Source organism: Talpa occidentalis, unplaced genomic scaffold (assembly GCF_014898055.3).
Source record: "Talpa occidentalis isolate TD23 unplaced genomic scaffold, MPIMG_talOcc4v2.1 talOcc4.14, whole genome shotgun sequence".
NCBI classification, from domain to species: Eukaryota; Metazoa; Chordata; class Mammalia; order Eulipotyphla; family Talpidae; genus Talpa; species Talpa occidentalis.
In genome coordinates this window covers 34,193,124-34,220,681 of record NW_023601433.1, presented here as the reverse complement: position 1 = coordinate 34,220,681, position 27,558 = coordinate 34,193,124, and the positions used below count along the sequence as shown (strand labels likewise).

At 38.8% G+C, this 27,558-nt stretch overlaps 2 protein-coding genes across 8 annotated transcripts in view; one reads left to right on the top strand and one right to left on the bottom strand.

Annotated features, from left to right (window-relative positions):
* The window catches only part of CHML (CHM like Rab escort protein), a 33,926-nt gene extending 16,199 nt beyond the window's left edge, over nt 1-17,727 (bottom strand). The window contains exon 1 of one of the 2 annotated variants that reach the window (XM_054694919.1): nt 17,707-17,727. The gene's annotated coding sequence lies outside the window, so the exon portion shown is untranslated. Of the gene's footprint in view, nt 1-1,501; nt 1,523-17,706 lie in introns of those variants that run through there. The other variant, XM_054694920.1, reaches the window with a different exon arrangement.
* The window catches only part of WDR64 (WD repeat domain 64), a 147,354-nt gene continuing 121,466 nt past the window's right edge, over nt 1,671-27,558 (top strand). For 3 of the 6 annotated variants that reach the window (XM_037510280.2, XM_037510279.2, XM_037510283.2), the window contains exons 1-4: nt 1,671-2,042; nt 6,566-6,696; nt 18,107-18,206; nt 22,772-22,878. In XM_037510280.2, the coding sequence (XP_037366177.1) occupies nt 1,898-2,042; nt 6,566-6,696; nt 18,107-18,206; nt 22,772-22,878 (483 nt within the window). In that variant the 5' untranslated portion in view covers nt 1,671-1,897. Of the gene's footprint in view, nt 2,043-6,565; nt 6,697-18,106; nt 18,207-22,771; nt 22,879-26,307; nt 26,347-27,558 lie in introns of those variants that run through there. The other 3 variants (XM_037510282.2, XM_037510281.2, XM_037510284.1) reach the window with 2 other exon arrangements.

The following is a 27,558-nucleotide window of genomic DNA, read 5'->3' as shown; positions in this document are numbered from 1 at the left end:
AGAAGATGATCAGAATAGACTTCTTTTAACAACACTTAGAAACAAAAAGACAATGGAACAATACCTTTGAAATATTGAAAGAAAACAATTTCCAACCTAAAATTCTATACCCAATCAAATATCAGTCAAATATAAGAGAAGAATAAATACATTTTCAGACATGCAAAGTATCAAAATTTTATCTTTCAGGTACTATTTCTGGATTTCTTTTTTAAGATTTATTTATTTATATAAGAACTGGGGTACAGGCCAGATGTGCAGGAGGGTGAGAGACAGAGCAGAGAACAGAACAGGCAGACTGACTGAAATGCACTGCTGAGGGGAGCAGTTGGTGAGACAGGAGAGGTCTGCCGCGCCATGTGGGTTTCTCCCTGGTCGGCTGGGAATTGAACCCATGCTGCAGAGGCTGCAGACAGCTTCACAGCACGGCACTCAACCGCCTGTGCTACCAGGGAGGCCCCTATTTCTGGATATTTGTAACCAACATAAGGAAATAAATCATGAAAAAAAAAATCATAGGATATAGGAGAGAAGATAGGGAACTTCCAAAACAATGGTAAAGGAAGATAATGAGATAACAGATGAGTGAACAAATATAAGAATCCATGTACAGATGCATCTTAAAGGTTGCTTTAAGATGTCACTATTCACTGCTTTGAAAACTCTAAAGGGAAAAGAGAGAGGACAAAATGAGTTAGTTTTTTTTTTTCCTACAGAAAAGTTTTATGTTGTTCTCCTGGTAATAAACAGAGAGAAACCAAGGAGATAATAATAGAACTACAGGAGACCAGCAGTGCTCTCTGCTTCACCTCTGAAGGCAAGTTCTTTCACAGGTTTTTAAAAACAGTCTTCTTTTAATTCACCTAAATAATAGGAAATTAAGTAATTGTTTTGTTATTTAAGCTGCCAATTTTTATAGTATTTTTTTTAAAGTTAAACTATATGAGGCTTTTTATTCCACATCTAAATAATTGTGGCTTCCTTTGGACACCACACACTATTACAGTATTATATGACAGGAAGTTAATTGTTGGTAAAAGATGGTACAATGTCTTCTTCCTAAGAAGAGTTGAAGATCAGAAAACTTAATTGAATTGAAATTAGATTAAGTTGTAATCAGTTATTGGACATAGCAATTACAGGAAACAAGATATGCAAAAAGTCCTCATGTTGCTCAATTGACGACACTGTAAAAATTTTTTCTTAATCAGGAATTACCCTTTCCCCATCCCTCTGGTTTAGTTGTTATATTTAACTAAGGAATAATGAATAGTGGGAGAAGAGCCATTTTCTTCTCAATGACCTATAAATATATCTTCATCTGTGATAGAAATGACACATGCTGAAGTACAATTTTATCTTTATAATTTCATGTTTCCATATCCAGCACAATTGCAAGAATAAAGGTGAACCTTACTTTCTATAGTATCTTGAGGTAGGCAAGAGGTTTGACTTGACAAGGATATGGGGTGGGGGATAAAATAACAGCCAGATTTCTTACTTGGTCTTTATCCTTCTCTCCACTTCTCAGTCAGTACTCATGTGCACAAAATTTATGGGGAAAGAGATTTCAACTTCCTCCTTATGTAGAATGTACGATGTTAAAGAGATATTATGATGCGATAAGGACCCTATGGTGGACACTGGTAACATTATGAGGTCAGGGATTTTCCTGAAATGTTTGCCTAAAAGTAATGCATTACATCTAAGTCATTATTCCTCCCCCTGCTAGCATTCTAGTGGCAACTCTTATTCCTACCCAGAATATGGGATTTTGAGATCAAAGGAATGAGACCTAGAGCAAAAATTGAAACAGAAGGGAGGCATTGCAACAACTGGAAGTTTTTCCAAGTTGACAAATTTGCACTATAATTTCTGTACATAAATAAATATCTTCATGGATATTGGGAAAGGAAAGCGTCTGAGTGTTTCACTTCAGGTTGACAATTTCAAATCATCCTTGAAGAAGTTTGAAAAATTAATTGAACGTACAGCAGCCCAGAAAAAAGATGAAAGAGCAGGCTTATTTACTCAAAGAGAAGGTAAGGTCAGTAATAACAGGGTAGTCCAGTTGGTTCCATTGATTGGAACTGGGAAATGTCTTCAACCATCAGAGAGAAGCAATCTAGCTTAAATAAATGAATGGGAAGTGAATGGGGGGCTGTGTTCTTATTCTGACTTTGTCCCAAAATAGCCAAATGGACTTGGGGGAGCTTTACTCACTTTTCTGAAGCTTAGCTGTATCACATGTAAAATTAGGGGATTGGATTAAAGGATATTTTTAAGGGTTCCTGTCAGATCTACCATTTGTTGGTTCACTGGTTAACTTGGCACTTTCACCCTAACATCTCTCTACCTGAGGGTGTCATGAGACCACAAAGACTTTCATAGCAGGACAGAGTTTCCTACTTTACCATATTTCATAATCTGTGCCTCTCCCCATGTCTCTAGATTGGAATGATTGCAGCCATGCACAGTTAAAGAGAATGCAGTGGACAGCAGTCTGGCAGGAATCTTAGCAGAGTCTCCTCCCCACTCCCCCCTCTGCTCTAAGCAAAACTGAAAGACTCCACCATGGTCAGGGCTCAAGGGGAGCAGTATAGTATGAATTTTCAGGGTTGAAAGACAGCAGTGAAGAGTAAATCTTAACAGGGTAAAAGACTAACAGAACAACTTCTGATGTTGTAATGAGAAGAACAGGTCTCAAATAGCTGCTAAAATTTCAGCATGACTGGTCTTTTAATATGTATTTATATATTATTTAATATGTATTTATATCTATTTAACATGCTAATCTGTATAGTTATAATCCAAAATTTTGATTTAGGTGTTCAAACCCAAATTGCTAATATTAGAACACTATTTAATAATTTGTAAGTCATTATAATAAATATAATTTAAATGATTCTTGTGACAGTACTATCAATAACAGACGGGTATTGTTATTTTGCTGTTGTCCTGGCTTTACTTGTGAAAAAGGAAAGGTACAAATAAATCATCTGCCCAAGTCACTCAGTTTTACATGTTAGAGCTAAGCTTCAGAATCGATAAGTCTTTCAGTTGATTATGTCCTTGGCTAGATTTTCTATACTACTTGACAAACCTTTCATTTTTATCTAGTCAGTTTATTTTGTCTCTGTGCAATTGATTTTCTAAACCCTTACCACTTTTTCTGAACTCTCTATGACTCTTCTCAGCCAAACTTCCAGCATTATAAGAGAAAGCAAGACCAAAAGACACAAATTCTTTACAACTCCCTTTCCTCCACTTCTAATTTATTAACATAATGCTTCACCTTCTTTCCATCCTTCTTCCTCTCCAAGGCTTATCACTTTGCTGCAGCAACTTCAAAATTTCCATTTCACTGAGTTTATCTCAAACTAAAAATATACCCTAAGATCGTGACTTTCCCATCCCTTCAGGTTACCACTGTATATCTTTTCCTCTATTATAAATTTCCCCACAGTGTCACTGAGTTTTCATTCTACTCAAGTTCTGCTTCCCTCATCACTTTAGTGAAAAAACTCTTACCAAGATATTTGATAACCTAATAATGGCTGCAAATTTTATAAATTGTTTGCATTTTCTAGCCTACTAGGTCATTTCATTGCATTAACAACTGACTCTGCTTCCAGAAAATTTTTCTTCCTGTCTTTATACAATCTCTGGCTCCCTTTTTTCTTGATATTTGCCCATGTTCCTTCTCAGACTTATAGCATAGACATCACATTCCTATAGTATCTTAGTCCAAATATCTTGGTATAATCTTGACTATTTGATGACATACCACTTGAGGGTTATTACAAGTTTATTAACATAATAGTCTTCCTATACTTCTGCCAAAATTTTTTCCTTTTAAATTTTATTTTAATCTGCCCACTTCTAACTCATTATCCCACTTCTAAAATTCATATACATTTACTTGGCATCCAGGGCTATTCGAGCTCTTGCCTCAAACTACCTTTCCAACCTTGGCTCCAGGAACTTTACTTCACGCATGTCTACCCTAAAATGAGCTTTTTTAAAAAAGCATTTTCAGATGTGTCATACTATTAATACTCTAATTTTGCTTATGTGGTTCCCCCAACTTGTACTGTCTTTCCTCCCCTTTTCTTTTTGTGCCTGTAAACTCTTGCTCATTTTTAAAACCCACCCCAAATGTCACCTCTGTAAAAACTTCCAAACTTTCCCCAGGAAAAACCATCCTTAGCATTGTTAATACGCTTAATTGCGATTGGAGGACTTTACAAGCTGCACTTAGTCGGCTGAAGATGCTGTGTGTGTATCTGTTGTTGCCCCTCCCCCATTACTGCACTGGGAGTGCTTGGAGGATTTTGTAACCCTAGGGCAGTCCAGTGTCCAGGAAATGCTCCTTACATGTGTGCTAAATGAAAATATCAACTTTGTTTTCAATTAGAGCTTGCAATCACAAAGCCACACTGGAAATGCCTTCCTCTTTTATATAAATGTGTGTATTTGTATATATATTAAATATATTTATAATTAACATATATATAATTGTATATGGAATATGGATTTTAATATATTTGATAAATTGAAATGCTATTAGATAAATTATCTTCCATGACAGAGGGATGGATAGTCCTGAAAGATTGAGAAGGGAGATATATAATCTTAACTTTTATCCTATTGCTAATACTAGCATAGATTCATATTCATTAATAAATACTGGAAAATTAGGTTTTCCTCTCACTATAAACTAAAAAATAAGTATAATGTTTTTAATGAAAAGTGTTACCTAAAAAACAGTATCAAATACTATTTATTTTTTATTATTTTTATTATTTATAGTGTCAAATACAACGACAGCATCAAATACTATTTTTCCATGAAGGATTTTTTTCCATGTAATATTGCTCCTAAATCTCATCAGTGTGCTTGATAGAAGTGAAACCATCTTAGGAAAGAAAATCTCATTATCTTCATCAAGTGGCATTTATAATGAGATGCATATCTCATACTAGTTGAAGTGAATTTAAACAGCCAAACTATTTGGATATCTCATAGAAATTTCAAACTTAATATGACCAAGATGGAATGCTTAGTTTTCCCTAGGAAACCTATTCTTTCTTTAGTTCCCCATGTTTTGGTAAGTAGTGCCAACATCTGTTGAGTTTGAAACCAGAAACCTGAGTGTCATTCAGTACAGTTTCTCAACCTTGGCATTAGTACCATTTGGGGCTGAGTAATGCGTGTATGGGAGGGGGCTGTCCTGTACACCGTATGGTATTTAGCAGCATCTCTGGTATCTACCCATTTCACATTAGTTGCACCTCCATCCCTAGTTGTAATAATTAAAAATGCTTGCAGACATTTCCTAATGTCGCTATTGGAGAGAAAGGGCAACATTACCCCTGAATGAGGATCATTAAATCTATGTTCCTGTCTTTCCTTTACTCATTTCTGCTCCCAACAACTTCCAATCTTCTAATGACTTGCAAGTCTTTGCAAATCTACTTCCCACAACATCTTATTATCTTCAATGGTATCTCTTGAGTGTCTATATCACTTATCACATGATTAATGACATTCTCAAGAATGAAAGGGGGTGTTATTTAATAATTGAGAAAATTGGGATAAATGAGGCATTTTTTTTTTAATAACAGCTGAGTTATAGATGATCTCTGTGCCTCCCTGGCCCATTATCTGAAATGTGGACTAATGTACTAACCTCTCCCTTGTTTTATAGCTTTCACTCATCTTACCAGATGAGAAAGCCAGAGTGCTTTCAAAAAATTTAAAGTCAAGTCATCATTTCCCATGTTTCAAATAAAATATAAACTTCTGACTCTAGCTTAGCACTCCTCTGATTTTATCTCACATCACTTTTTAACCAGTCTTCACTGTACTCCATACTTACTGACCTTCCCAGAACATTCTCAGTGTATTTTTTTGTTTGCTGGTCTCTCTCTGCCTAAAACACTCTTGCCCAGCTTTGTACATTGCTGACTCTTTCTGTTTATCGGCTTCAGCTTATTTATTTACCCATCTCTTTCAAGAAGGCTTTCCTGATGTTCAATACTACCCCGTTGGTTTCCCTTCTAGTACTTAATCTGTGATTAATGATTTTTATTTTGTTGCTAAGGTATGGTATTCATACAATAAAGTCCATGGAACACATTAATCAAAAATATTTAGCTTAATAAATTTGGACATCAGTCAACATGCCTGCATTACCAACCAGATCAAGATAGAGAGTATTTCTGGTATTCTGGAATATTCCTTGATGCCCTTCTCACTGCATCCATCCAGAACCACTAATCTAATGTCTAATTCTAACTTTGCCTGACATTGTCTGTAAACACTTTTTGCTCACTTGTTAATTTTCTGTTTCTCCCACTAGAACATGAGTTCCCTAAAAAAGGATCTATTAAAATCTAATGAAAAACAAACCCTAGAAATATCACTGCAAAACTGAGGCTACCAGATTGGGGATGAGAGATACAAAAATAATGAAATAAATTAACAAATACGAAAAGCAGCTGAAAATGCAGTTTGGAATTTGCAATTTTATAACAATACTCTTGTGCAATTGATTATACAGATGCAATTGATTATGAAAAGTTTTATGGAATGGTAAAGGAACTCTTTGGTCCAGAAGTGAAGAATCAAGATGTAAAATGTTTTTACAGAAAACTCTGCAACAACCCTGATGCATCTATCGACTGGTGTGAGGTAGTCACCTTTCATGTTTATATTATACAATCCAGGCATTATCCTTTCTTAGTCTAGAATAAATAATTAAATGAAATTCCTCCCAAAGGGGTTAAATCCACAAAGTGTATGTGGCAGGTTTAAATGCCTACACCTATAAAGTCTTTCCTTTCACAATATAAAACTTTGTCTCTTCTGAACAAATTTATCTGGTATAATATCTCTATTAATTTTCCTCAAGAAATTTTAGTCATTTGATGTTTTTAGTATCCCTTTGGAAGTTATTTATAATAAGCATTGTAACATTGTGCTATTACAAGTATAAGTGGCAACATTTATGATTTATTTTTACTAAACATTTTTTTTGTTAGTCATTTACATAACCACAAAATTTTGGGATCCAGCATCACACTTTCATCACCTGCTACCAGAACTCCCATTCTTTACCTTACCCCCACTACCTTTGGTTAACTGTAAATTTTTCATCGAGTCTAAGCACCATTTTTGCTGTGCTTTGCCAGTTTGTTTTCTTTGGCTATTTATATTTATGTTCCAGAAATAAAATTATATAGTTGGTGTCTTACTTTCTGACTTAATTCTCTATCCATATTGTACCATCTTTGTATCATCTTTTTGGAAGCTGGGCAGTATTCCATTGCATATATATTCTGTATTTCTTTATCCAGTTGTCTATAATTGGGCACTTAGATTGGTATCATGACTTAGCTATAGTGAATCATGCTACTATGAATATAGGAGTGCATATGATTTTCATATTAGAGTTTTCAGATTCTTTGGGTAAATACCTAGCAGAAGTATTGCTGGATCACATGAAATTTCCATAAAACCTGCACCAAATTACTTTCCCACCAACAGTGGATGAGGGTTCCTTTTTCTCCACACCTTCACCAACATTTGTTGTTTCCAGTCTTTTCATACAGGGCACTCTCACAGGGATAAAGTGTTATCTTTCTCTGGTTTTGACTTTCATTTCCCTTATAAGTGATGTTGAATATTTTTTCATGTGTCTTCTCTGAAGAATTGTCTATTGAGGTCCTTTGCACATTTGTTTTTAGGCAGGTAAATTACTTATTCAAGGTTATATATTCAGAAAGTTGTGGAATAGAGGATGGGCCCAGACATTTGTTTCTGAGATTCATCATTCAAAAATCAATCTGTGATTTTCATTCCTTTCAAATAGGACCATAGGAAAGTTAAAGTATTCATGTATTTCCAGGATTCTAGGGAGGCTCGAATAATGAAGAAATATGAATAATTAAGACTTGCCTGTCCCTTCCGTCAGGTTTGTTTCTGTTACTGAGTTCTGCTTCTTCTAGAATAGTTATGAGTTATAAAAATTTCCTAATCTATCTTTCCAAATTGCATAATTTCATAATGTAGATATATACACACATGTAAGCATACATATATGTTTATGTGATATATACATTACATAAATACACATATATCAGAGAATATAGAAACATCTCTTGTTACATCACTTGTTCTGTGCTAGGTAATATTCCAGTACCCATGTATGCATTTATTTATACTTAACTTTCCCCACAATTAGGTATGGTGCATTTTATTCTTAGCTTAAAGACTGGGAAATTGTGGTTCATAGTAGGGTTCTGGTTTTGTCAGGTTTTAAATATAATCAGTCCTTGATATACTCATCTAACCACTCCATATACCACAGTTTATATTTCTTATGATTTTTCTAGCTCCTGGCCTACACCAACATCGCTGTGTCTCCTGTCCATTACCTCACTGTAACCTCAAAGCAATGAGGATGTTTGTAGATGTGCAGTAGTTTCTGAAAGTATTTTACATTATAAAATTGTTGGGTTTTTTAAAAAGATTTATTTATTTATTTTATACAAGAACTGGGGTACAGGCCAGATGAGTGGGAGGGTGAGAGGATTCACCAGAGACAGAGTGGGGAACAGAACAGTCAGACTGACGAAATACACTGCTGAGGGGAGCAGTGTGCAAGACAGGAGAGGTCTGCTGCGCCATGTGGGACCTTCGCCGGCGGCCTGGGATCCAACCAGTGCTGCAGAGGCTGCGGACAGCTTCAGAGCGCAGCACTCAATCCCGTGCGCCACCAGGGGAGGCCCAATTATTAAATTGTTTTATGAATGTCCAATATTTGTTTTTATCATTCTGATATGTGTTCTTGCATACAGGAAAACATACAAGAGTGATTTTTTTCAAAACCACTCCACTTTGTTGACAATAGCTGTATTTCATCCTTTCTTGTGATTTTGCAATATTTCATGCATGTATATACTACATCTTTTTGACCCATTTTCCACTGAAAGAGATTTAGACTTCAGTGGCCTAGCTATTGTAAATAATGCTGCTGCAAGTCTTGTAGAACATTTGGATATCTGCCCAATAAATGGTTGCCAGATCATACAGGATTTCCTTTTTTATTTTTAAAGGTAAGTCTAGATTCTTTTCCATAATAGTCTCATCAGTTCACATCCCACCAACAGTGTAACAGGATTCCTTTTTCTCAGCATCATCGCCAGCATGTGTTGTTGCAAGCTTTTTAAGTGCCATTCTCACAGGTGTGAGATTTTAGTTTTATTTATTTATTTTTAAAATTTATTTATTTATACAAGAACTGGGGTACAGGCCAGAAGTGCGGGAGGGTGAGAGAATTCACCAGAGACATAAAAGGGAGCAGAACAGGCAGACGACCAAAAACACTGCTGAGGGGAGCAGCAGGCAAGACAGGAAAAGGTCTGCCCCGCCATGTGGGTATCTGCCTGGCCGGCCGGGAATCGAACCTGCGTTGCAGAGGCTGCAAACAGCTTCACAGCACTACGCTCAACCTGCTGTGCCACCGGGGAGGCCTGAGATTTTAGTTTTAATTTGCAATTGTCTTAGGAAAGATGATGAACATTTTTTCGTCTTTTGCCCTTCTGGGTGTCCTCTTTAGTGAATTGTCTGTTCATGTCTGCTGCTCATTTGTTAATTGAATCATTTGGGTTTTTTTTGTTGTTGTTGTTGTTATTGTTGAATTATATGAGTTTTTTCTATATATCTTGGAAATTAATCTTATCATACATATTGTGTACATATTTTTCTTATCCATGAGACTATTTAATAATCTTAAAATTTCTTTTGCTTATAGGAGCTTTTTTACTTCAGCTAGTCAAATTATATATTTTGTTTTAATACCTTAGTATAGGGGTTGAGTCACCAAATAATCTTTATTATTTATAACACAGAATGTATGTATGCCAATGTTTTCTTCTTATGTAATTTATAATCTTTAATCCATTTAGAGTTTATTTTTTGTGTATGGTATTGGCAAGTAATCAACCTTTATTCTTTCTTTGTGTGACTTTCCATTTTTCCCTCTACCAGTTATTAAAGAGACTGTCTTTTCCTCATTTTATGGTCATGGTGTTTTATTATAGATTAGGTGCTTGTATATTGGTGAATATAATTCCAGGCTTTCAATTCTGTTCCATTGATCCATGTACCTGTTTTTTGTGCCAGCACCAAACTATTTTTCATACTGTTGTTTGCTTTATAGTAAAATTTGAAATCAGTTAATGCAATATCTCTTTCTCTCCTTTTCTCTTAAGGTTGCTTTTGTAGTTTAAGGCCTTTTGTGAGTCCATATGAATTTCAATATGTTTTTGTTCAGTATCTTTGAAAAATATCACTGGGAATTTGATGTGGATGTCATTACATTTAGGCAAAAAACCTCATTTGATTACATTGATTCTCTTCCTTTCCTTACATTGCTAAGCCCTTTAATAACATCTTGTTCTCAGTGTATAGGTCTTTTACCTCCATTGTTGAGTTTATTCCAAGGTACTTAATTCGTTTTAAGCAATTGTAAATGCAGTTACTTTCTTAATTTCTTTTGGATTGTTCATTGCTTATATACGTATGTATGTAAAGAAATGGATTTTGTATATTGATTTTGTGGTCTGCCAATAGCCACTTCATTTATTGTTTCTAATAACTTTTTGGTCTTTAGGATCTTCTGTATATATCTTATTGCCTGCAAATAAGATTGTTTCACTTCTTTATCTCATATTTGGATTTTTTTATTTCCTGTCCTTGTCTGATATCTCTGGTCAAGACCTCTAATCCTAAATTAAAGAGAGGTGCTGACAGTGGGCATCTTTGTTTTGTACCAGATATTAAAGCTTTCAGTATTTGTCCATTGAGCATTATAATGACTGCTGGCTAGTGACGTATGGCCTTTATTAGTTGAGGTAGGTTCCTTCTTTTCTCATTTTGTTTATAATTTTTATCATAATGGGTGTTAAATCTTGTCAAATGATTTTTCTGCCTTAATTCATAATACCATGTGGTTTTTATCTTTACTCTGGTTGTTATGATATATTCCATTAATTGATTCACATATAGCAAACTATCCTTGCATTCCTGGGATAAATCCTACTTGATCATGGTGTGTAATTCTTGATTGTTGTATCTTGAAAATATTTTGTGTCAACCTTCAAGGATATTGGAGTATAATATTTTTGCCTTTGTATTTTTTGTTATCAATGTAATCTTGTTTGGAGTTTTTCTTGCTTTTTAATGTGGATGTATATTGTAATTATCTTCTCCCTTAAGACTGATGTTGCTGTATAGCATAGATTCTGGTAACTAATATTATCATTTTCATCCAGGTGCTTTGATCTGAATCAGCCTATAACTGTTTTGTGTTATGAGCCTCAGACTCAAGCCAATAATCTGAGCTCTATAACCCCTCACCTCTGTAGTTCTTCTGCATTATACCCTCTATCCTGGGTACCTCCTTTTCACATTGTTATCCTGTGTAGTACTGAGTTGTTGGAGACCCAGTCTTGGCATATGCATAAGTCATTATCTAGGGGGTTGAGGATCATAGCCACTTCTCCTACTGTGTGATGTACTGCCTTGTTGTTACTTAAACAAGGGTCACTTAGAGTTTTCCTACCACTTCCACTAGTGTTAATGCTCCTATTGCATGTGTTGATGATCAGGGGTTTTTACCTTTGTTTTGCATTGTTTTTATTGCTTCTGTCTGGAGGAAGCTTCACTCTGCTACCATCTTGATGCAATCTTTTTGTTTATTTTTTGATTAGGTTATTTGCTTCTTTGTTGTTGAGTTGTGAGTTTTTTACATATTTTGGAAATTAATGCCTTGTCAGATGTATGATGTGCAAATATCTTCTCCCAGTCCATATCATAATGTGTGTGTGTGTGTGTGTGTGTGTGTGTGTGTGTGTGTGGTGGTGGTGGTGATTTCTTTCATGGTAAAAAGGGATTTGGTTTCATGTAGTTACATGTTTATTTTTGTTTATTACTTACATTATTTATTATTGCTTGTTTTTGCTTTTGGTTCTCAGGCCCTTAGAATTGTATCCCCCAATACATCTCTGTAGTTGTTGTCCAGCAGTGTATCCCCTATGTTTTTGTGGTTTTGGGTCTGATATCCAAGTTTTCACTCCATTTTGATAAGAATATCACATACTATGAATGAAGATGCAAAAATTATCAACAAATTCTTAACTCAAATTCAACAATACATTAAGAGAGTTATCCATTTGAATAGTAAGGATTCATACCCAGGATACATGGTTGGTTCTACATGAGCAAATCAATCAATTACCAGATCAACAATAGAAAGCTAAACATTTCACCATCATTTCAATAGATGCTGGCAAATCTTTCAACATAATCTATACCCACTTATGGTAAATCTTTTAATAAAATGGGAAAATACATATCTCAACTTAATAAAGATATTGCATCACAAACCCTTAGCAAACATCAAACTCAGTGGTGAAAAATATTTGTCATTTTTATGAGAGCAGCTGTTTCACATGATGGCACCTACCTATATATAGATGTGACTATAAATACATGTACAGCAATGTGTGTGGCTGATGTGCTGTAAGATGGCAAAGCTGACCAGCTGTTTCCTAAACTGTCTCTTACAAAATTGGGTATTATATATTAATTCAAACATCAAAGGTGCCTACCTGGCAGTTGGTGAAATCCAAGTACTGTCTAATCTTCCTATTTACTAATTATTTCCATCATGTACTTCCTCATTTAATGACCACACAAAGGCATTAGGATGAGGATATTATTGATTATCCTTATTTTACCTGGGGAAACTCAGGTTTAGAGAAATTAAGAAAATTGCCTGAGATTCTGTGACTGGCAGGCAGTAGAATCAGGATGTGGACCCATGCCTAATCTAAAGCACTAAAGCACTAAATATTGTCTCTTATAAGACACTACTTGACTTCTTCCCATGTCTCTTCTTAGACACTTAACAAATATACTGTCACTATGTCCATAAAAATTACACCAAAATTATCAATCAGCTTAAATTACCATAAATTGCTCTTTAAATATAGGCTTCATAAACACATAAGATATCGTTTCCTAATGCAGAATACAAACTGCTATGTGATCACGTCCCATTTCCAATTAAGTGCAACACATATGGTTAGGAATTCCTCCACTCCTGAGAAACACTGGAATTTATTAGAAGAAAAATCATCATCATCATTTCACATTATTTTCTGAAAATTATTGCCTAATCTGTTTCCAAGGTGAAATTGACTGCTAACATTTGTCATTTTCTTATTGTATTTTGCACAAATTATTTATTTATTTATTTTAAAGATTTATTTATTTATCTATACACGCACTGGGTACAGTCAGAAGTGCAGGAGGGTGAGAGAATTCACCAGAGCCAGAGTGGGGAGCAGAACAGGCAGACTGATGAAATATACTGCTGAGGGGAGCAGTGGGCGGCAGGAGAGGTCTGCACGCCATGTGGGACCCTAGCTGGTGGCCAGGGATCGAACTGGCACTGCAGAAGCTTCAGGCAGCTTCACAACCCAGCTCTCAACTGCTGTACCACCAGGGAGACCCTGCACAAATAATTTAAATTGTACCAAAAAGCATTTGTAAAATGAGGATACAAGAGGCAGAATTCTACTATAGAGAAAAGTTTCCTTTTCCCTACTTATTTAATCAAACACCAATTTAGGTACTCCTGTGAAGGGAATTCACAGATGTAATTAAGTTTACTAATTAGCTGACCTTAATATGGGAAGATTTTCCTAAGTTATCTGGGTTGGCACAATGGATATCACATGAATCCCTGAAAAGAAAGCAGAAGTAAATTTCCAAGCTTGAGGTGAAATTGAAGCATTGTTATTGGTGCTGAAGTGTAAGGGACTGTATTATAGAACTGAGGAAAGGCCTCTAGAATGTAAGGGACCCCAAGCTGACGACAGAGAAAAGGGAACATTGGCCAACAGCCTGAATGAGTTTGAAAGCAGACTTTCCCCCAAGTCTTCAGTAAAAGACAGTTTTCTCATTGAGACCCATGTTGGGCATCTAACCTAAAGAACTGTGAGCTAACAAATAGATGTTTTTAAGGTCATGGCATTTGTGCCAGTTGCAATAGAATACTATAAAGAGAAGCGTTCAAGTTCAAAAAGAGCGTGTCTCTGCCCAGACAGAAAAGAATATTAAGAAGATGTCGTGTATTTATACACAATAGAATACTACTCAGCTATTGAAAAAAAAAGATAAACTCATGCCATTGGCAACAACATGAATGGAACTTGAGGAGATTATGCTAAGTGTAATAAGTCAGAAGGAGAAAGACAAATACTAGATGATTACATTCATGTTTAGAATATAGAGAAACAAAATACAGGAACTAACAAAACAAAGCCGGAAAAATCAGAAATAAGACAGCAAAACTGAGGTTACTCGAGGAAGAGGGAGGTTAGAGATGGGAACAAAGGTGGCAGTGAGCCCCATGTCTAGAGTAAAGGACTATGGGTGCTTTTGTGATGGGTGAGTGCAGTGATATTTATCTGAGGACATATGAACCTATTCCTCAAATCATGTAGTATTGTAAACCAATTTATCTCAGCAACAACAAAAATAAAATGAAGAGTATGTCTGACATTACAGGCAATGAAAAATAAAATGTAGTGGTGGTTAAAGGAATCAAATCTGACGCAGTAGAATAAGTTACAATGCTTGGGGAAAGACTTTGGAGAAAAGTAAGAAAAGGATAAATTATTATTTGTCTTTGCCTTTGAAATAATTGTTACATTTTTGTTTTTAAGATGGGAGAGATTTGAACATACTGAAAGATAAATTTAGTAAATGGGGCAAATAGAAGGCACTATGGGAAACAAAGTAGACAAGCTCTAAAGAGATGAAAAGGACTGGTATGTAGAGAATTAGTGAAGGGATTTGCGTCATAAAGGTTTCCTCTTAAAGGGAAGAAGAGAGCCTTCCTGGTGGCACAGGGGTTAAAGAAAGCTCTATCAAGCTATAACCAGCCACTGCAGCACCTGGTCAGCCAGAGAGCAACCCACATGGCCCAGCAGACCTCTCCTGTCTCGCCTGCTGCTTCTCTCAGCATTGTATTTCAGTCCACCTGTTCTGCTCCCCACTCTCTCTGGTGAATCCTCTCACCCACCCCCCCACCTCTGATTACACTCCAGTTCTTATATGCATAAATAAATCTTCAAAAACAGGGAAGGAAGGAAGAATGGATGAATGCAAAACCAGGTTGGTTTGAAAGTAAGGTGGCATGTTGCTGAGGAAACTCTTGTCTAGTGATTTCTATAATCATCTGAAGAAGGAGCTGTGAGCATCTGTTGAGAGTGACAGGAGGTGGAATCACATTTTATAAGAGTACAGAAGGTTTGACATAATTTCTGTGGACTATGAACAAAATCACTATGGGACACATGGGATGATGGCTGGTTGGCCCTGAAGACCCAGGAGCTCATGGATTGGTGGCCCATCCATAGAGCTGGGAAATTTTCTGTGTAGCTAATCAGCCACTGTAGCACAAGAGCAGGCAGTGTATTTACCAGCAGTGGGTTCTTTTGACATGTCAGTGCATGGATGGAGGACTGTGGAAATGTGTGATGGAGCTGGCAGACCACCAATTCTAAGTTGAGTAAGAAAAAAACAAAAGCAGGGGCCTGATGGACTAGAGGAACAAGGGGATGAATTTCCTTCTCATTTCTGATTAGCTGCTGAAATCATGTACATCTTTCCCAGTAAGGTTACACACACATCAGCTTATTACAGTGACGATCTGACTAGCCTTTTTTATGTAAGAACTAGTTCCATCCCTCAGTGGACTGCTGATTTAAAATATCATCACCAAAGAGAGCCTAATTTTCTCTATTAGTGGCTATGGTCTTCACATAATTTATTATTCATACTTTCTTCTGTCTTCCATTACGACTTCTTTTAAAAAAAAATTATTTATTTATACAAGCACTGGGTACAGTCAGAAGCACAGGAGGGTGAGAGAATTCACCAGAGCCAGAGTGGAGAGCAGAACAGGTAGACTGATGAAGTACACTGCTGAGGGGAGCAGTGGGCGAGGCAGGAAAGGTCTGCTCGCCATGTGGGATCCTCGCAGGCGGCCGGGGATCGAACCGGCACTGCAGAGGCTGCGGGCAGCTTCGCAGCCCATCACTCAAATGCTGCACCACCAGAGGAGGCCCCATTAAGCCTTCTTAATGCAAGCTTTCTAATTATATTTATGTAGATATATATAGTTGTGGGTATACTGCCATACACAATGTAGTTGTTAAACAATTACTCTGTGTTACACAGTACAAATGCATCATGTGACTCGTCACTTAAAGATTTTTTTTTTTAAAGATTTACTTATTTATGCGTACAAGACCTGGGATACAGGCCAGAGGTGCGGGGGCTGAGAGGACTCACCAGAGACAGAGTGGGGAACAGAACAGGCAGATTGACTGAAACACACTGCTGAGGGGAACAGTGGGGGAGTCAGGAGAGGTCTGCTGCGCCATGTGGGTAGCTCCCTGGCCAGGGATCAATCTCATGCTGCAATGGCTACATATAGCTTCACCTTGCTTTGCTTAACTCTTGCGCCACCAGGGAGACCCTAAAGATTGTTTAAAAACCTCAGAAGTTTGTTCTTTTATTCTACTTATAAGGAAATTTAGACCTAAGGAGATGAAGGTTTGTCCAAATTCTGAATACAAATTAACTATAACACCTGGACTCAGAAACAGGATTGTCTTGCTCCACAGTGTATGCTCCTTGCCATAAGGCCAAGCTGTGATTCAAATGATACAAGGCTAAGGTGTAGATCAATATTTGACAGTTAACTCATCAATGAGTGATGGTTAGGATATTCCAGTGACAGAAGTTTCCTATCCATTCCATCTTAGATCTATTGGAAGCTCTCTTCTTCCTCTTTTCTTAATCCTTCAGAGGTAATTTGATGCTAAATCCAGAGGTTCTGTACTCATTGAAAATGAACTGTGATTTCTGAAAAGTATTTATCCTAAAGTTGAGACGTATGAAAAACCATCCTTATTCAAGTTTATTTTGAATGCTGATTTCGTAGAAAAAATAAGAATGTCTAAATATGATGAAATTATTTTGCTAGTCTTTGCATGTATAAGGTCTGGATATAAAAGAAGAGGTAGTAACATTTGTGAAGCACCCAATGAATGCGCACATTAACATATAACACTGAGCCTCATTAGGATCAAATAAAGGAATGTCATTAAAACAATCTGATATATAGCTGGATTTGATTTCTTTTTAACTGAATCTTTTAGTTTTTTATACTTAAAGTGTGGCCCTTCATGGGGATCTTGTTAGAAAGGCACATTCTCAAGATCCCACCCCAGCTGAGTCAGAAACTGCAAATTGACAAGATTCCCTGTGGTTCATATGTATACTCACAAATGTCTCAGAAGCTTTCCCCAGTTTATTCTGCTTATCCTTCACCAGCATCAACTAGTCTCAAATTCATGAGAACTGCAACTGAACAGCAGTATTATTTTTTAATTTCTTGGAAATATATAACTTGACAACTTATTCACAAATAGACTTCTCCTCAGGCTCTTTCATAGAAATATACCATCTAGAGAGTAGGCTTTGGAACGGTTAGAGAAACTGCAGTCTCTGAAAAATGCCGTAACTACTCCTTAGGAGGGATGAAAAAAATCTTACCCAGGAAGACTTATGCAAAATGGATAGGAATAGTCAGGTGGGTGTGCCAAATTCAGCGTCCATGTTCTTATCTGGAATCCTGCCTGATGAAATATATGTGACTTCATAATAACTGCTAGTTCCTAACTGGACTATCAGTCTGATTTAGAACGCCAGCCTCAGTCCACGCATAGGAAAAAAAAAAAAAAAAAACATGACTGCACAACAATCACGTGCCTTTGGCACACAACTTGTTGAATATATTAAACTGCCTTCTCTTGATATGGGAAACCCCTGGCATTTACAAAGCTAAAATTAGATTTTAAACTTAACCAGATTAAATCTATAACAATATCTCAGCCATTTTCTGAGATATTGTGCATATTTATATGTGTGTGTGTTGTTTTTCTTTTAATTTTAGATCTTTGGATACTTCTCTGAAGAAGAGTCTCTTTCTTCCCAGATGGATGAAGAAAATTTGGTTTTCTTTGTTTCTAGAAAACAGCGAATTGTAATCTCAGGTGAAATTTTAATTTGCCATAAAAATTAATGTGAATTTTAATACTTTCTCAAAAATAAATATTGAACAACAACATTTCAATATAATCATTTTTTTCATTTTATTTAGTAGCTCAATACTTTGTAACTGGTTGGGGGTGGAAAGTGACACTTTGTTATGCAATATCAGAAGATAATATACTTGCAATTGAGAGTGAAATGCTCTTATCAGTTTGAAAGACACTAAGTAAGGTATGTGATGGGGAAAAATTCACTTTTTGCTGGAGGCTCATATCTCATTTTAAATCTTTCTATGGTGGCATCTTAATAATTCATGCTCTGGTAGTAAATTAAATCACATTTCATTTAAAAATATTCTAAAATTGAATTTTTACATTTTCACTAAGTAGAATACTGCCCTACATTATCACCCTTGATTGACTTCTGGAATTAAACCCTAAATCTCTCAAATTTAACTCTGGGCCAATCACAAAGTGTGCTATAGAGGGAACTCCCCAGTTTATGTATGATATTTATTTTAAAATTTGAATTGGGGACCCAACACATCCCTCACAAATGTTGACACTTTGATTTTCCTTTCCTTCCTTCTCTCTGGGGAGGATGAAGGACAAGAAAGGGAAAGGAAAATTCCTGGAATCTTCCCAGATTCTCCAGAGTTCACTTCATAAGTTGAGACGAAGTATGTCATCGAGCTCGAATCTGTTGATCCTTTAAAAGTTACCTGAACTTTCATCAGTCCTTTGTGAACTCAACTCACCCTTCCTTAGCCCAACCATGGGCCTCAATAGAACTCAACTTTGGCCATGGAAACTATTATCATAAATACATAAGCAGGTGTTGTCCCTGCTTCCACCACCATTTAGCTGAGGAGGGCCAGTGAGCTGGGAGGCAAGTTGCAAGCATGCTAAGTTAGAACATGGAAAGCATCTTTCTAGGAGGCATTTAGTTTCTGTAGTTTATTTATTTAATAAACAAACATTATTAAGGTCTATTATGTGGGGCCAGGTGCTCTTCTAAGTGTTGAGGACATAGCAGTGACCAATGAAAAATCTGTGACGTTATGGAATTTTACACTAATGAGTAATTTTACACTAAGGAGAGACAAAAATATGGAGATATATACATATATATATCTATACACGTGCACACAAACACATATATTAGGCAGTAAGTGCTATCAGAAAAAATTTACATAAGCAGGTTGCAGCATACAACAAAGCAGGAGTGCCTGAAAAACAACCATTCAGTGACAGGAGCATGATGCTGTAATCTATAAGGTTGGTAAGGGAAGACTGCACTGAGGAGGTGGTAAAAGACCAGGAGGTTTGAGGGGGGAGTGCGGTAGAAGTGGACTTTGGACAGGTGTCTAGGGCCTTCTAACTAAAGTCATCTGAGACAGAAAGCTATGAGAGGGTTAAGGAGCTAGGGGAAACCTTATCTGAGTTATACTGTAAAGGTTTAGCCTGGCTTCTGTGTTGCAAAGAGTCTATAGCAGGAAGGGGAGAAAGCAGAGATGATGGTGATAGCTTAGTTAGGATGGTGTTCTCAACCTTTTATTCTTTTTTTCATTGTTGACCTCCAAGGATCCTTTTAGGCATTGCTTTTCCTAACTGCCCCCTCCCCATGACATCATAATACCTCAGACATTTTGTGTATCTGTTTATGGACTGTCTGTATATCTAATTTATCTGCAAAATGGGTAAGGCTCATCCACATTCCCTCAAAACCCAATCCGCCCACATGTATAGGCAGGAAGGGACACAGTGCAGGTTTTCTATGATCCCATGCAGACAGGGTAAAGGAGAAAAGAGTCATGGAACCCTCACTGGCTATTGCAGGCTTTTATTTGGATTACCAGGTACATGGCAGGCAGTGCCGCTGGCAGCCTCCCAGGCCCCAGCAAGTCTTCACTCTGTCTGGGCTCTCTGGTGATCTCTGCTACTCTGCTCTCCTTCTGCTTTTCTGCTTCTCAGCTTCTACTGCTTCGCTTCTCTTGGCTTCTGCTGGCATCCCCATGACGCCACCCTTAAGAGCCCAGTCTTAGCCTAGGTGAATCCCATCTACCTAGGCCCACACCCTACTCCAGGTGCCCGCCATCAAGCATGCATTCAGGACCTCAGGGTTCCGTCATCTATCTTAATGGCAGGAGGGCAGAAAAGCCTGATACTTTTTACCTTACCCTACAATCCACCCCCTCAGGATTTTCTGCCATACAATCTACATATATACAATTTTGTTTCTTGGCAAACATAAACAATGCAGCCATGGCCCACAAAAACAAATACATCACAATATAACAACAAAATACATAAAGTACAACAGACCACAAATAATTCCAGGGAGGACACCAACCTAGTGGCAAAAGACAATTATTGGCACCAGCAGATGAGCCACCAAATCTGCTGCCAAAGGCACTGCTCATACAAGGGAGGGGAACCACTCACGGCATCTTACTGTCACACACCAGGAGCCATCATTCTTCCTGGCCTCTGGCTGTAGTCTAGGCTACAAGCCACACACCACATCCACCCCCAGGATGCACTCACTCCTGGATTGGCAATTCTATACTGTTGAGGGTAATCGCCAACCCTCAGGGTTTCTGTCTGCAGTCGCTCCAACACTTGGCTTTCATAGCCACCAATGCAACATGCAGACCCCTGCACCCAGGCCAACCCATTGCACAAGCATATGGGTTGGTGATCCAAACTCCACATGCGGCCTCTCTTGGGTCCCCTCTTTGGCTTGGGCTTCACCCCAAGCCATGTTCTCCACCCGTCCCCCAACGACAGGTTCCTCAGTTCATCTTCACTCAACAACAAGCAAGGCATCACCCACAGGTGATTTTATGAGACTCACTGGCCTTCCTCAGCTTACTTAGTGCTTAACAGCCACTCAGCACTTCCCAAACTTAGCCTCAGTACCAGATTTTGCCTTCTCAGTTGGCTTTTTCTCCTCTGCCTAGCTGCTGGACATACACAGACTGCTTTTGGCTATCAAGGCCTACTGATCACCCCCAGATTCCTGTGTCCTGGGGTTTACAAACAAAACTGTTCCACCCCCAGGGTCCCAAAACATATCAACCTGCAAGGTCCTCCGCCTTCTGGCAGGATTGTCAGTCCAGCTCCATTAGTCCAAGTTCATCAGGCCTCTCCCTGCATCAGCACTGGCAAGCTCTGAATTGCGGTCCTTTCTTTCCCCGATGATTCTGCTGCCTTAGGGGTCTTGGCTGGTCCTCTCAGGCTGTCTCCTTCATGCGAGGTCTCTTTCTGTAACTCCTGGATCTTGTCCATCTCCTGTGCCACCATGACGCCTCCAGCATTGTCACAGGCAAACACAGTCTGTTACTCCTTAGTCCCTCCAGGTCTTCAGAGGGCTCCATACCCATCTGCATGGATCATCCTGCCGACTACGCCGATTGTATGGACAGGCAGGGACACAGTGCAGGTTTTCTGATCCTGAAGACTGGGTAAAGGAGGACAGAGTCATGGAGCCCTCACTGGCTTTTGCAGGCTTTTATTGGGATTATCAGGTACACGGCAGGCAGGGCAGCTAGGGGGCCAGGAGGCTGGCAGCCTCCCAGCCCCCAGCAAGTCTTCCCTCTGTTTGGGCTCTCTGGTGATCTCTGCTGCTCTGCTTTCTCATAGTTCTGCTTCTGCTTTTCCGCTTCTCAGCTTCTACTGCTTCTCTTCTCTCGGCTTCTGCTGGCATCCCTGTGATGCTGCCCTTAAAAGCCCAATCTTAGCCCAGGTGAATCCCATCTACCTATGCCCACACCCTACTCCAGGTGCCCGCCATCAGGCATGCATTCAGGACCACAGGGTTCTATCATCTATCCTAATGGTGGGAGGGCAGAAAAACCTGATATTTTTACCTTACCCTACACCACACCTATGGCAAAATTTTCCTACTGAGAATGTATGGATTAGGGGGATAATACTAGAGTATAAGATCAGCTCATTTGTTATTCCTCAGACTTTAATAGAAACTAAACCACCCTGGGAAAGGACCAATATATGTGACTTCATCATTCAGTACAGAATTAATGAAGCAGAAAAGTAACTTAGCACTTTTTCAAAGTGCACAAAGTAAAAAGAAAACATTAATAACAGTAGTGAGATAGCTTTATTTTTCACACTGGAAAGCGTGAGATAATCTTAGGTTTTTATTTTGTATAAACCATGATAGTGACAGTTTAAGTAGATTTTCTTGAGATATGAAAATCTCAAAATAGAAATGATTGTAAAACATCTGTGGAAAACTCATTCTCTGTGAATGTGCACACAAATGTGTAAATTTGTGTATGTGGGGGCAGGTTTATTTTATTTTTTTTCCCTCGGAAATCATATACCACATTTTCTTAGACTGTGCTATCGACACAGATTACTATGTCTGGGAATAATTAAAAATGAATGACTAATGGTTTTTAGTCTACTTTGATTTTTATATAACTTGGAGCTTTCTAGATATAGGGGTTTGCTTTCTTTTTGTTTTCTATTTTTAAAAACAAGCTTAACAAATGAGTTTTAAGATCTTTGTTGTTGGAAATTGACATGACTTTATGCCATAGCAGGTAGTAGAAGACGGGATGTGATTAAGTGCATTGTCAAGATTCCTCAGTTGGATTTACTAATAACAGCTTCTCAGAAAGGACTAATAACAGTCTTTAATAACCAGGTAATTTGAAAACTTGCATTCCTCCTTTGCTCCCCAACCTCCAATTTTCTCTCCCCTTCCTCTCTCCATTTACCAGATACAGCATGTATAGACCATATTTCTAAGTTATTCCAAAAAATAAAGCCCGACATTACTTTAATTACATAATATCACATTAATTTCCTTATAAAATAAGGAAATTATTGAGCCCCAGAACAATCTGAGATTTTAGTAATATACTTGGTTGTTCCTCAGAATGTCATGTTAAACCATGTGGCATCAGCACAATTAATGAACAATCCTAGATCATTTCTCAGATAAAATCAGAAACTCTCACATGTGAAATGATTTTGCCACAATCTTACCAAGTAATAAAATGTCCCAACAAGAACCTTGGACTTGGAGTAAAAGAATTGCTTAAATTCTATCCCTTTTATTTCATTAACTATAATTTTAAATGGCAACTTAAAGTTCTTATATTTTCATGTCTCTTTTTAACATTTGTATAATGAGGACAGTAGGACCAATCATTTCTCCTTCAGAGGATTTGTAGTGAAAGTTAAATGAAGGCATTGGGATTGTCAGGCTTTTCTGCCCTCCCGCCATTAGCGTTGATGATGGATCCCTGCAGTCCTGAATGCATGCCTGTTGGCGGGCACCTGGAGTAGGGTGTAGGCATACGTAGGTGGGTATACCTGGGCTGAGACGGGCCTTATAAGGGCCGTGTCACAGAGACAAGAACAGAACAAGCCAGAGAGCAGAACGGAACCATAGGAAGAGAACCAGCAGAGAAGTAGGGGCCAAGAGTGAAGATTCTCTGGGGACTGGCAGGCCTGCCGGCCCCCTGGCACCCCTGCCTGCCATGTACCTGGTAAAATCCCAATAAAAGCCTGGAAAAGCCACTGAGGGCTCCAGGACTCCTCCTTTACCTGTCTGCGTAGGATCATAGAGATCCTGCTCTGTCCCATCCTGCCACTACAGAAGGTAATGAACCACTTTTTGAGTAGTAAATCCCCATATAATTGCAAGGCATTTCTGTTATATCATCTCTTTCCAGAGATCCAACTTTTTGTCTTCTACCTTGTAAGGGCAGGACTGGCCACAGTGCAGGTTTTCTGATCCAGCAGTCCAGGTAAAGGAGGAGTCAGAGTCCTCAGTGGTTTTTTGCAGGTCTTTTATTGGGATTTAGCGGGTACATGGCAGGCAGGAGTGCTGGGGGGGCGGGAGGCTGGCAGTTCTCCCAGCCCCCAGCAAATCTTAACTCTATCTGGGCTCTCTGACGTTCTCTTCCTCTCTCTTGGCTTCTGCTTCTCTTGCTTCTCTCTGCTTCTGCTGGTGTCCCCGTGATGCCGCCCTTAAAAGCCCAGTCTTAGCCCAGGTGAATCCCATCTACCTATGCCCACACCCTACTCCAGGTGCCCGCCATCAGGCATCCATTCAGGACCGGAAGGATCCAACATCTATCCTGATGGCAGGAGGGCAGAAAAGCCTGACATTTTTCCCTACCCTACAGACCATCCCCTCAGTTTTCTGCCATACAATCTACATATATACAATTTTCTTAGCAAACATAAACAATGCAGCCATGGCCCACAAAAGTAAATGCATCACAATATAACAAAATACAACAGAACACAAACAAGTCCAGGCAGGCCCCCAACCTAGTGCAAAAGACAATTATTGGTACCAGCAGATGAGTCACCAAATCTGCTGCCGAAGGCACTGCTCATACGAGGGGGGGGGAACCACTCACGGCATCTACTGTAACACGCCAGGAGCCGTCAGGCTTCCTGGCCTTCCCTGGCTGTAGTCTTGGCTACAAGCCACACACCGCATCCACCCCCAGGATGCACTAGCTCTGGGATTGGCGATTCTATTCTGTTGGGGGTAATCGCCAACCTCAGGGTTTCTGTCTGCAGTCGCTCCAACACTCGGCCTTCATAGCCACCAATGCAACTCGCAGACCCCTGCACTCAGGCCAACCCACTGCACAAGCACATGGGTCGGGGATCCTTGGATACAAACTCTACATTCAGCTTGGGCTCCAATCCAAGCCACGTTCCCCACCCATCCCCCAAGGACGGGTTCCTCAGCTCCTCACCCTCACTCGAGAATGAGCAGGGCATTACCCACAAGTGATTTTACGAGACTCACTGGCCTTCCTCAGCTTACTTAGTGCTTAGCAGCCACTCAAGGCTTCCCAAACTTAGCATCAGCACCAGCTTTTGCCTTCTTGGTTGGCTTTTTTCCTCCACCTGGCTGGTGGGCATACACAGGCTGCTTTTGGCCATCAAGGCCCACTGGCCACCCCCAGATTCTCAAAAAAAAAAAAAACATAACCTGCCAAGGTCCTCCACATTCTGTTGGGATTGTCAGTCCAAGTTCATTAGTCCAAGTCCATTAGGCCTCTCCCTGCCATCAGCACCGGCAAGCTCTGAATCATGGTCCTCTCTTCCCCGACGATTCTGTTGCCTCAGGGGTCATTTGCTGGTCCTCTTGGGCATCTCCTTCACATAAGGTCTCGTTCTGTAGCTCCTGGGCCTCGTCCATCTCCTGTGCCTCCATGACGCCTCCAGCATTGTCACAGGCAGTCTGCTACTCCTTAGTCCCTCCAGGTCTTTGGAGGGCTCCATCCCCATCTGCATGGATCATCTTGCCGACTTACACCAATTGTAGAGGGCAGGAAGGACCACTGAGCAGGTTTTCTAGGATCCAGCAGACCGGGTAAAGGAGGAGTCAGAGTCCTCAGTGGTTTTTTGCAGGTCTTTTATTGGGATTTAGCGGGTACGTGGCAGGCAGGAGTGCTGGGGGGCCGGGAGGCTGGCAGTCCTCCCAGCCCCCAGCAAATCTTAACTCTATCTGGGCTCTCTGACATTCTCTTCCTCTCGGCTTCTGCTTCTCTTGCTTCTCTCTGCTTCTGCTGGCATCCCCGTGACGCTGCCTTTAAAAGCCCAGTCTTAGCCCAGGTGAATCCCATCTACCTATGCCCACACCCTACTCCAGGTGCCAGCCATCAGGCATCCATTCAGGACCGGAAGGATCCAACATCTATCCTGATGGCAGGAGGGCAGAAAAGCCTACATTTTTCCTTACCTTACACACCTGTATAATACGAGAGATTTAAATGGAAACTATAATAACATACTTGAAATAGCATTACACTACGAAAATAAAGGGTGGCTGGTGTTAAATATCTAAAATAAACTGAATATTAGTTCAATTCCAACTAGAAACAAGCTTTATACAAGTAAAATTTATTTTAAGTAGTCATCATATTATTAAGTGTTAACATTAATTTTAGCCTTCCAATGATCCTGTTACAGGCAGAAGGCTGTGCCTGAGGAGCAGGACTGCTGGGTCCTGAGGAGATGGGGGAGGCTCCTATGCAGGTGTGGAGCCTGGCCTTCCTGCCCAGCATCAGCACATGCACCTGTGTGTGCTCCTGCTTCACTTCCATTCCCTTGTTTCTATTCATGAAAACCTCCCAAGGTAGTTATGTGCTTAGATGAGTTACTACTCACAAAGTGTTTATCATCATTGTAAACACAAAAAATATTGGCAGTAGTGATGAAGAAAAATGAGATGAAAACAAAAATGGATGTGCCTCATTTAAATAGGAAAAGCTTCTTCCATCTCTTTTTCTTTCTTTGCATTATTTTTCTTATTTACTACCTTTATTTCCTGAAAAACAGAACAAAGGTTGTATCTCAGGGAAAACGTGAGAAGGAAAATAGTTATCTGCATAATGAAATAGCTCCAGGTTATGTGAAATAAATAAAATAGCATTATATTACCAGAGATGTCTCTCTCTCTCTCTCTCTCTCTCTCTCTCTCTCTCTCTCTCACACACACACACACGGTGTCACACATGTCCATAGGTCACACATGTATATTCACAATCACATCTGTTTTTATTAATGCAATGGGAGAAGAAAGATTGCTAAAAATTAACTATTTGAAGACTTGTAACACCAGAAATAAGTAGTATTTTGAATGTTGCTTGCCTTACAAATAACATGTTCTCTGTGAAAGTAATTTGCAGGGTAGGTGACAGGAATAATTTATTACAAGGTAACTGTTAATAACTCAAAATATCTTTTAATAGGTTAATTCATAATTTAAGTTCTCTTTGAAGCAGAATACTGTTACCAGATTTCATGCTGCCCTCTGGAGACCATGGCAAAATAGACTAAATGTTAAAAAAAATCCTGAAAAAACAGATTTACAAAATTCAAAACAAACTAGAGGATTCCATAATAGTCAAAGAAAACAAGAGAACATTAAATATGTGACTTCCACTAAATATTGAGGAAGAAAAGTAGAAGAGAAAGCCACTGGTGTTATATTCTCTGCTTGGCAGATAGCTTAGAGCACTTTATTGTTCCCTTCTAGAACATTTTCCAAATTGGAAAAAGATGTTTTGAATTCCTTAGATGAAACACAGTCTGCAATGAACACTATTTATAATTTTAGTGCTCCTTCTGATTTTCTTTTTCTCTTTGTCATATCATCAATTCCTTTGGACAGACTCTTCCCAAGATCATTTGAGCATGTAAAAAAAAAAATCCATGTCAATATACTTCAACTACTCAGCTTGGGATTAATGAACATGTCTACTGGTTATAGAGGCTGCTCAAGGACATAACTGTGTGTGGGATAAATTGATTCTTAGCTAGCATAGTAGTCAGGGCATGGAATTCA